The 11,606-nt window shown below is 42.1% G+C and overlaps 1 protein-coding gene across 1 annotated transcript in view; it reads right to left on the bottom strand.

Moving 5' to 3' along the window:
• Positions 1 to 2,288: 2,288 nt before the first annotated feature.
• Positions 2,289 to 11,606, bottom strand: part of BICC1 (BicC family RNA binding protein 1) — a 326,903-nt gene continuing 317,585 nt past the window's right edge. Inside the window, exons 20-21 of the mRNA XM_013004286.3 lie at positions 11,418 to 11,517; positions 2,289 to 4,874 (exon numbers count right to left, since the gene is read on the bottom strand). Coding sequence (XP_012859740.1) covers positions 4,744 to 4,874; positions 11,418 to 11,517 — 231 coding nt within the window. The 3' untranslated portion in view covers positions 2,289 to 4,743. The remainder of the gene's footprint in view (positions 4,875 to 11,417; positions 11,518 to 11,606) is intronic.

Genomic DNA, 11,606 nt, shown 5'->3' with positions numbered 1-11,606 from the left:
TCTCTAAAACCCAAACCCAACCAACTCACATTGAGTGGATTCAGAATCATAACAATCTTGTAGGGCACGGTGGAACTGTTCCAGGGGTGTAAATCTTTTTTATAGAGAGAGAGACCTATGTAGATCTAGGTAGGGCAAAGACAAATATCCAAATGAGGGAAGCCACCAACATAACGCCATATGGTGTCTTAAAGATTAAGGCATAAACCTTTTAAAATGCTGTTCCACCTTTTTTCACAGGGCAGCTTAGAGGGTGCAAACCACTAGGCTTTTGGCTAGCTGTCAAGTGCTTTAATTGCTGCATGACCGGGTGGGGTAGTTACATAATCTGGTGTCAATTTGGGTCTTGAAAGGATTAAGAGTGAAGGGGTGGAGTCTAGTCTGTCAATCGGATCATAGCCAATGTGGCCTCTGTGTAGGCATGGCCTTCTGAGAATTCCTGGATTTCCTCCTTGGAGGTGAGAAACAGACTCTCATTATTGACAATGCTCACTCCCTGAGAGACACTCTACTGACAGGACACATGGCGCTATGCCCTGGGAGCAGGAGAAACCACATGGAGCTATCCTGATGTAACCAGATCTCTGTTGCCAGAAAACTCACATAGAGACCCCCGCCAGTGCTGAGATGCTTACAACGCCACTGGATCCACCAGACTTCCAAACCACTGGCGTGTGATCCTCCTGTATTTCGCATCATTGCATGTATTTCATGAGTCTGAAGAGGGCTTTATAGATTGGTATCAGACATATGGGTTAATATTGGACTTATGGACTTGATCTGAACTGGGCTGGGATGGTTTCACAATATTCAATTGCTCTTGTATACAAGCACATGTGTCTATGAGTTTGTTTCTCTAGTCTACCCAGACTAACACACCAGGGATCCTAGAGCATCCTTACCTTTCCAGGTAAGCCTGATTTATAAAAGTGCAGTCATTTGCAGTCAAATCTAAGGGGGTCCCTAAGTCTATTTATAGGGTCTAACTATAGGGTGTGGAACATAACCCCTTGGCTTTGAAATGTGGTTAAACCTATAGAAAGTAGTCAGCGGAAAGGAGGAAAAGAAGATGCGAGGAAGAACATGTAATTTTGCATTTGAGAGCAAGACGTCTGTTTTTATGATGGGCACTTTCAGTAGTGTTATCAAAGCAGGTTTTCAACAGGACCCATCAGTTTCCTTGGTAACCTTCTATATGAAAAGAGGCATTTCCCCAGCCCTTCCCCATTGGCTCCATCTTTCTCCATTATAAACTGCATGTAAACTCACTGGGGGCAAGTGTTTGTTATTCACTGCTGTATCCAGAACAACGTGCGTTTTACTGCATTCTTGGAGTATCTTTACTGCACCCTACGAGTAGCCTCCCATGGACGGCACTGACACGTGCTGCCGAGCTCAAGCCCAGCGAGTCGCCAGCCAGTTGGTTCCCGCTCATGGGGGGTGCAGAGGAGGGCTGGGAGCCATAGGAGTCTCAAGGCTGATTTTTTTCCCCCTTAGATCATCAGGCCTTCCTGCCAAGTCTCAGTGGACTCAAACCTGCAACATTTTGGTTAGCATTTGAGTGCCTATTTGCCTCATCTACAGTCATGCTGATATTTAATAAATAGTCATTAAATATTTATGTCATTGTGTGAGTGGATTAGATCATTGAATACTGGGTTCACATATAAGACAATGATCAAATGCACGTTTCAGGCAGAAAGTTTTTTAGAAATACTAGCATCAATAATTCACACAGAGATTCCAGGGAGCACAGTGAAGGGGGGGTGGGGGCAAGGCTTTAAGAGTAGGAGAAATCCAAGCACTAATATGATAGCTATCAGTTTTGCTTCAGAATCCAGTGTCCTCAGGATTGGAGAGCCTGGCTTGGTCAGCCTGAGGGGGGAACCTGGGTCAAAGGCGCAGGGTCACTTCTTCAGCACGGAGCACATCTGCTGAGGGATGACGCTGAAGGCAGTCACTGCCTTGAGTCTGCACCAGAGGAAGAATGAGAGGCCCTGTTTGGAGATGTTGTGCGCGCGTGTACACACCTACAGGTGGCCAGAGACAATAATTGTTTACTAACCCTGGATTCCCTGCCTAAAATCAAGTGCCCTCGCTTCAGCTGAAAATGGAGGCTGTCAATGTGAAGCCACAGGGCAGAGGTACCTATTCAAATGCACTGCAGGCATGGCTTTCCCCTCTGCTGAAAGTAGCAAGATCAACAAATAGTACCTTGTCTTGGAAAACAAAGACATAGAGTTTTATGTGTAGAGACTTAAAAAAAGAGACACGTTTCATCTAGCAAGGGCAATACAAAGGGGTTATATAAATTTATTTCTTTATGTAACAATTGATTAGAAAAAATTCCCATTTTCAATGTTTCGGTTCCATCTCTCATTAAAAAACAGCAAGAAAAATCACTAACAGGACAAAAACCCACACAAAAAAATACAATCTGTATCTGTTCTCTATTTACAGATAACCGGTCACTATTAAGGCACAGATTGATTAAAATCTACCATTTACTCAAATAATCCGAATATTTTGTGCATCGTATAGCACTGACACCATACACTATAGTTTCATATTCCCTTCATTGCATCAAGAGAAAGTGAAAAAAGCAAGTTCCAGTGTGTTTTGCTTCTTTTTAGTCATTCTATTGTAATTGAGATTAATCGGGACAACTTTCTCTTTGGCATAGATTGTCTCAAAGCACTGTGCATACTTATCTCAATTCAATCCTTCCTATTTTTTCCTTTTCCCTCCCACTGTACATGCAGGGTAGAGAGCTAGAAGAAGAACTTCAAAATGTTGACCAGGCAGCCAACGCACGCAGAATTCTCCCCATGTGACTTCTCCCCGTGTGATGGACGGGTTCGTACAATCGCCATAAGGCAGGGAGCTCCACGTGATCATGCAAATGCAACAGTTTATTTCATCGTGCTTGCAAAGGGAGAGATTTGGTTCCACCGTAAAAGCAGATACAATTCAATTTAGGATTGGGAAACTTCTGATTGATAATTTTATGACAGTCCCACCGACTATGCCTTTAATAGAACCAAACCTATTTTCATCTGTGTGCAAAATACCTTTTCAATTCTTATTGTTGCCTTAATGGTAAAATTTATCCTTGGAAACATGCCAGGCAAGAATTTCTGATTACACACTGGCATAGAAATCCCCAACGGTTGTATATGCTGAGAGCATACAAGAGTGGTTTATGTCCAGGTAGACAGTCTCGAATACTGAACATAAATAAGACATTACAGTACAGGTAATTCACAACATCTCCTATGGGAAAGTTTCCTAACAAAATTAACTTACTGGGGAATAATATTGCTTTGATAAAAAGAGGCACTTGGTGATTTTCTTCATGGATTGAAAACCCTTCACAAATCCATCATAAGATGTCTTAAAAGACTCAGGAAACATCATTGCCCAGTTTCTTGGAATTTCACAGTATAAGATTGAACCAATGAGTCTACTTACTCTCTTAGAAAACAGTCTTCCCCCAGCCCCCGTCAAAACCTTATAACATCATGACAAGCTGTCACTCTAGAGATGTCCATAAAGCCTTTCCGTTTTTGACAGATACAAGTCTACCTGAAGCAGACACGTGTGGTTTTCAGAAAGTCCCGGAATCACACGGAGCACAATTAATGTGCACATGCTAAGGACTGTAATCGACTTCTCCTCATAATGGCAGCAGTGCTGTCTTGTCAAATGATTATTTGTCTTTTTAAATAAAGTGACAATCTGGGGCTCCAGTAATTGAATGCCGTCCATTCTTTACCATAAATCTCTAGTAGATATCAATTTAATCAGTTATGTAATGTATGCGTATAGTATCTAAAAATAAAAGTTTGATATAAATAAATGTCCTTTAGTGGCAGTATACTAAAAATAGCCCTTTGCTTTTAGACAACCATTAAAATCTTTTTCTTAGCAATACAGGCAGCAGCTACATATGATGACGGCAAAGGGTTAATATTGCAAAGTCCACTGGGTCTTCCTTCGCACCTGTTTACAGGAAATTCAGTTCATAGCAAGGTGTTTCTGTAGGGTGACGACATAAATGAACAGAGTTGGTCCACAACCACATGGAAGTCACTTAATGTTTCCCAAAGTCATGGTCTACCCAGAAATGGATGTCCAGTACCATTTCAAATACATATTTGGTGCAGTTAGAAAAAAGGCAACTACATTTGATTTGTACCAATACAACAGGTGATGTAAAAATGAGAGAGAGAGACAATTTCCACAGGACAAGAAATCAGAACAAGTAAAGTGCTGAAAGACCGCAATCATTAGTTTAAAGCCGTACCAGAAAACTCTTTGATTATTTAAAACAAAGAAACAAAAACAAAAAAATAAAAATACCAAATCAAAACAAACAAACAAAAAAGAACTTCTGTGCTTTCTGGCATCCCAAATTATCCTTCATTTTAAGAAAAAAAAATCAGTGCATATGTTATATAGGTAAATAAAAATAAAGAAGAAAAAGCACTATCATTCTATTACAAATTCTGTCCGTTTGCCGTTTCAGAAACAGTAAGCGACATTTGGTGTTCTGTACAATGATAGGGGACATCTTCTCTCTTTCCCCGCTTTTTGGCACAAGGTGCAGGTGTGAATACGATGCTTTGGTCCTGACACCAGACACCCCGAGTGCTGAGGCGGCGTGCAGTGAAGTCTGATCGCAGGTCTCCGGTGTCCAACTGTGCGGTCGTCGCTTGGCGGGCGTGTGACCCGTGTGTACTGCTACCAGCGGCCACTGACACTCGCCATGTCGGAGTGGAACTGACGGGGCAGCCTCCCGCTCGCTCCGCCTTCCAGGAAAGCAGCGCGTGCATTTGGCGGTTCGAAAAGCTTTCTTCGGTTTTTGTTGAGTTCTAGAGAGAGAAAAAGACAATTGTTCAAAACTCAGTGAAGAAGTTCTATCTTATATAGGACATGACACCAGAGCTCTTAAAATAGTGGCACGGCAGGGTGTGGGGGTGTTTATTTTTGCGGGGGGTGGGGAGAGTCAAGATCTGGTAGCAAAAGGCAAACATGTAAGGTGACGGTCATGACAGTGCAAAACTCTAGGGAGTCTGATGTTACAGGCAGCGGAGATGAGTCCCTGGGCGGTGCACTTGGCTGATAGTTGAAGGTTGGGGGTTTGACTCCACTCAGGAGCACCTTGGAAGAAAGGCCTGGAACTCAACTTCCTCAAAATCTTACCACTAAACACCCCCACCCCCCCATAGGCAGAGGGCTGCAGGGAGCCAGAGCCAACTCTGGCTGGCTGTATACTGGTATATAATTGGTAACTGGTATATCCTGGTAGCCCAGAAATCCAAGGGAAGGAAACCTATTTTATTACAGTTTTTAAACTATCTGGTGGATATGTCACCTTCTGGACCTTCTAACCTCCAGAGACACAAAGGTTTCCCCATGTGCCCAAAGGCCATTTCTGAGGCCATGGGGTGACAAGAGAAGCGTATTTAAAAGGAAGATGAGACAATGTGTTGCCACAGAATGGCATAGAAAATTATTACAACTATTGAACTCATCCATGTCAAACACATATCGATCATTAAGCTACAGAGGTCAGGTATGAACATAAGATCCCACATCTAAATACGAGGCTATCTGAGGAAGGTTCTGAAATGCAGCTAGGCCAACAGATGGTGCCCACACCGCTTCAGTCAGAAGAGTTCTAGGAGAAATCATATTAGTAGCATTTTCTTTGCATCAAACATCAACTTAGTGGAAAGAGCAATAACCATATTCCAAGATTTCAAGGGAAAAATGGAAAGTCTCAATATTAATTTTAAAGGAACCCAAATACTTAACAGACTGTTCAGTTTGTCCCCTTTGCTTACTGAAAAATTATTAACCCAGAGTTTGGAAGGCAATCAAAACATTCTATTTCAATTATGATTAGACAAAGCCGACCCCCCCCCAACCCCGAAGCCCTTGACTTAAGCTGACATAACTCTTTATTTTATTCTGATGTAACTCATTTAATGACTCATATAAAATAAATAGACTAGGCAGATTTTGGAAACCAAAGTTTCTGAAAGCCTCCAAATGCACGTATCTTCAAACATATTCACCTTCAAATAGACTGTTGTTATTGTGTGTCCTTGAATTGACTGCAACTCACAGTGAGCCTACAGCACAGGGTACAACTGCCCCATAAACTGTAACCTTTATGGATGTGCCTCTTGGGGTCTTCTCTCCAGGAGAACGGCTTGTGGGTTTGAAATACCCACCTTTTCAGATAGCAGTGAGCAGCAGGGGACTTATTGCTGTGCCACCACGGCTCCTTTCAAATTGATGAGAGGGATTAAAAATTGAGTCACTTAAAGGCTTTGGGGGTGGATACGTGAGTCAGTGCCTTATGTTCATTTCAGAACTTTTTCAACCATACGGGAAAACCAAACTCACTGTCATGAACTCAACTCTGACTCACAGTGACCTAACAGGACAGGGCAGAACTATTCCGGTGGGATGCCAAGACTTTAACTCTCTATGGGATTGCAAATGCTCATCTTTCTCCCTCAGAATGGCTGGTGGTTGGTTTTGAACAGCTGTCCTTGCAGTTAGCAGTCCAAAAAATAGCCCACTATGCCACTGCTCACAAAAACTCAAAAGGACATGTAAGGTGGGTATAGTATCTCTGTCAGCTGTGCCAGGTTCTGCTTTAGGTAATGCAGCAGCTAGATAAGAAAACAAAGTGTGAAAGGTAATGATGCGAATAAGAATACAGAGCCCCAAAGGATGCCATGGCCACCGTGGCTAAGACAGGTCATGTGACCACCTCGCTCCCAAGGTTTAGAACATGAACCAACACTCTAATATTGCACCCTGATGGCTTCCCGAATGCAGATGGGTTCCTGCTCTATTGGAGCAAATCAACTGTGGGGATCATCTCTCTTTTGCTCACATTTAAGACTTAGAAGAGAAATGTTTATTTATTAGAACTTACCACATGACAAGCACCTTACTTCCATTTTATTCTATTTAATTCCACCTTAAGCAATATTAAGGAGCCCTAGTGGTGTAGTGGTCATGCATTGGGTTGCTAACTTCAGCGTCAGCAGTTCAAAACCACCACCTGCTCTATGGTTGTAAGATGAGGCTTTCTACTCCCATGAAGAGTCACCCTCTTGGAAACCCACAGGGGTGGTTCTACCTTGTCCTACAGGGTCACCATGAGTCAGAATTGACTCGATGACAGCAAGTTTGGTTTGGTTTAAGCAGGAAAGGTGGTGGTGTGGGGTACGCTGCCAGCCACGAGTTCAAGGTTCAAATCTACCAGCTGTGGGAAGAAAGATGGAACTGCCAGTTCCCATAAAGGCTTACCATCTCAGAAACCCTAAGGCACAGTTCTATTTCTGTTCTATAAAGTTTCTATGACATGGAATCAACTTGATGCAATGGATTTGGTTTTCGGTAAATGTAATTATCACTTCCATTTTATAGAAAATAAAACTGAGTTTTAATGTCAACATAGTAACTTACCCGAGACCACACTGCTATTAAGTGATAGGGCTGAAATCCCACCCCCTTCCTGACACCTGGGCACTGGCTGTACTGAGCCATTAGATGGACACGGACCACCACCAGAAGACTGGGTGGCACAGATTTGAGGATTCAGAATGTCCCAGCATGCAGGTACCAGGGTTTTACTCTATATGAAGTGCAAGTCCCAGTTATTGTCTAAACGGTAACTGGGTTTAAAGGTTCTGAAGAGGCAAGGAATAAACCTTTTCAAGCCAAAGGCAGGTGCAGGCATGCATACAGATAGCTTCTGTTTCAAATGCCTTTAGAAACAGTAGTGACGACATTCCTACTAAAGGTTGAATATAACGGTGTTAAAAGAGAAGCACTTCAAACCTTCAGGAATCCAGACAGAATAGATTTTAAAGCAATCTTCTAGAAAGTTAGGAATCAATGAATCCCTTTAAGTACAGAGCCTGAGCAGATCTTAGTCACCTTCAAAGGAGGACCCTTTCTCTGGTTTCTCCATTCCCCTGGGGGAATAACCCACCATCAAGAAGACATTCCCATATGACAGAAAAGAAAAGAATTAGGTTGAACCTCATTTACCCCACATAGCATGCACAGTTGAGCACAAAAAAGCAGTCCAGGCCACTGAAGACAAGCCTTGTGTTTGCTTGTTTAAAGAAAATCTTATTCTGAAAAGTTACTCCAACTAGATCTTAGAAAATAATCAGGAGGGAATTCAGTAACCCCCCAAAGAAGCAGTTTCTAAGAGAATGTATACATGTGTGTAGACATATATTCTATATGTGTACAAATTCCCAAATGGGAAGCAGAGAGGTAAACCTTATAGAAAGGTTCTCAAGGATCAAATCCTACTGAAGAGACTAGCTTTGGGGATTTGTTTGTTTTTAACTAAAAAGTAGACACCTTCCTCTGACTTTTTTTGAAGGAAGCCTGAGGGATAGTTTGGGAAAATACCAACCTTTTTTCTTTGACATTCCAAGGTTCACACAATCCTGGCAGCTCTCAGGATCTTGTTGCGGATCTGAACAGAGTCACAAACTAAAAGAATAGGTCGGGAAATGTTAGATCTACCTGAGGCTGGGGCAAGCTGCCTGTCAGCAGGATGCTAAACCTCCTCTTACTGAGTCCCTGTATGTCTAGTTAATCAACCCCTAGAGTTCTCGGAGAGAAAGCCATGAATTTGGATTTGGATTAACATTTTAAAAATTGTTTTCCACTTCATCGCTACTAGAGATACATTTCACCTTCTCCAATTCTGAACTAAATGTGTTCAGGCCCAATCCTGGGAGAAAAAGACCACATTTAAGGAACAACTCTGTAAGTTAAAAACCTACAAAATTATAAAAAGGAGTTTTTTGCAAAGTCTGTCTAACTGAACTGTGTCACCACAAGGGCAAGGTGAGTCAAAGCTGCCCAGTTAGCCTGCATCTATCTGGATAGGGGCTAGTCTGAGGCTACAAATGTGTGTATTTGTAATCAAGTGAGCTGAATAGGGGAAAGAAGCTTTCTGATGAAGGGTTTCTCAATATGAATTTATTACTTGCAGAGAAAATGATTTACCAGGTTCAAATAAATGCACTCAACAAAGTAAAGCAAAATCAACCTTAAAATAATCAAATACTTCACGCTGTGCAGAGTATTCATAAGGCATCTTATCCCAAGTCTCTAATACCCCTTAAAAGCAAGGACCTGTGAACCCCCGAGAGAAGCAATCTACAGAAGTAGTAATTACATAACCTCAACAGAACTGTGAAGACAACGATGGTAGGGGGAAAAATCTTTTTAAAGGATTCAAAATCCTTTCTTGTTTACCTCCCTACCCCTCAAAACTCTCACTGCTCCCCCACCCCACCCCCACCCACAGTTTTTTCTAAACTTCTTCTAGAATAACCTTGCTGGTGACCCAGCTAGATCCTGGGAAAATGGTTAGAGATGTCTGCTTGTTGCTAAAAGCTTTACAAGTTTGAGATTGGGCCGGTGTACAAAGAACATAGTTAATTTTCACTCTACCATCACTGACATTCCTTGAATCTCTAGTGAAAGGTTTCTCAGTTCTCTATTTATTATAAAAAGTGTTGGCCTACAGGCATGTTTTATCAATAAATGTATGGTGCATATGAGTTCATCAAATTTCTATTATCATATCAGCTTCCCTTTCAAAGTAATAAAAGAAGAAAGTGAAAATGCATCAAGTTAATTTATGTCTAGGAACAGTCTCCTGGGGCTGAGACTTATGATAAACAAGTAACTTGAAAAACTACTCCCTTGTCACAGATGGTTCAAAGACAGAGAACAAAGGGGAGCCGCTTACTGACGTAGACTGCTTCAACTGTATATTCTCGTCTTTCCCTAAGTTGGATGATAGACACATCACAGGAACATACAGATGTTAGAAACAACAGTGACTGCAAAATCATCTACTCCAATCCTCCTTAATGGTCAATAAAACCAGAAGAAGTTTGGAAATTCACCAAGGACTCAGAATTTGGTAGAGAGAAATCCCAGGTCTAATTGTTATCTGGTTTGATCTATTCAAACGGCAAGGCTGATCTTAACGGTGAGAAGGAATTGTGTCTACCCCTGAGACAGCCACGGTACAAGGGGTAATAGAAGACTTCTCAAAATGATGTGGGTAGAACATTCTTTATTCATGGAAAAGCCTAAAAGACAATCGTGAACAAACTCAATGGCTGGCGTTCCACTCCTATTTCAAGACAGCTCTGTGTTACGTGCTTCAGATAATGGGTCAATACATTTCCTGGGGAGGGACGAGGAGAGCAGGGGATGGGAGCCACTGCTGAAATAAAACAGACCACCACTGAGGGATTTAACTTTGTCAGTCAGATTAGTAAATGCTGTTTGGAAAAGACTTTTACCAGCTGGATATAACTACTGTACATTCCGCATTCTGAAAAAGCAGAATTGTTTCCTTATAACACCCACACGTGGCTTCTGCCTGGGTGTCTCTGCCATTGTGGGAGATAGGCAAGAATATAAATGTGATATTCATGAACTGTATTAAGAAGTCATCCAGAAGTAACTCTAGTTATTTCCCCCCAAAATTCTTCCTTTTCTTTTGCTAAACATATTTTGGTGGGGGGTGGGGGGTTACTATCATTAGGGGCCATTGGGTCGATCTCAACTCATAGGGACCACACATGACCAAGAATAACTGCTCCACTGGGACAAGAGTAGACTTCCAGGTCTTTCTCCAGCAGAGCAGCTGATGGGTTTGAACCACCAACCCTTTGGTTAGCAGTCACACATTTATTGGTGAGCCAAGGGCAACATATTTACCTATTCCCAACTCATCATTTGGCTCAGTTCCTTTAAAGAAGAGTAAAGCATTATAGAGCATTTGCTACTGCCTAGAACATGTAACATACACAAAGAAGAGAGCCGAGGGAGGTAGACATCATTCTTTTCCTGTATTCTGTGACTACCTGCAGGAGCCTACATCCTTCTGTGACTCACAGATTCTATTTAAACTTGGGAAAAATTAAAAAGCACACAGACAAGTACCACTGCCAGGTTCCAAGCTAGACCAAGAGGCATGTTTCTTTTTCTCGGTACAATGATCTCAGCTGGTCTGCAGAGACATGTTTGAAATATGACAGCCAATCAAAATTATTTACAAACCCACTGATAATTGCTAAACTGCTGAAGGAGACTCATCTGCATCGGTCAGTTTGGGCTGAGACCTTTCTGAAGAGAATGTTGTGTGGAGCTCCACCCGTCCTGAAGGCGGATGTGTACGCAATGCCTGCAGGAGAGACTGGCGAGAGTCTGAGCATCATCACGCTGTTGGCTGCGGAGTCCTGTGAATCTGCCATCAGCATGGTCTCAGGATAGTTCGCAAGTGGTTGCAGAGCCTGGTTAGATTTCAAAGGATGAGTGTAAGCATCTATATTCACCTGAGATGGCAAGCAGCATTTTCCTCCTGGCACCAAAAGTCGTAATTCCCAATTCCTTCAGGTCTTGATCCGTGAGAGTGAGGAATGTCTGAAGATCAATCTACGAATGAAAAAACAATCCGTAATCAGCATGTAAAGTCCTCATTCTCTTCTGAGTCTGGAGTCAACTGACTTCAAAAACTAGTTTCA

The sequence above is a fragment of the Echinops telfairi genome, unplaced genomic scaffold (genome assembly GCF_000313985.2).
Source record: "Echinops telfairi isolate 266 unplaced genomic scaffold, ASM31398v2 ScPeMD7_70;HRSCAF=299, whole genome shotgun sequence".
In the NCBI taxonomy this organism is placed as follows: Eukaryota; Metazoa; Chordata; class Mammalia; order Afrosoricida; family Tenrecidae; genus Echinops; species Echinops telfairi.
The sequence above is the reverse complement of the archived record's forward strand: the minus strand, read 5'-3'. Positions and strand labels throughout refer to the sequence as shown.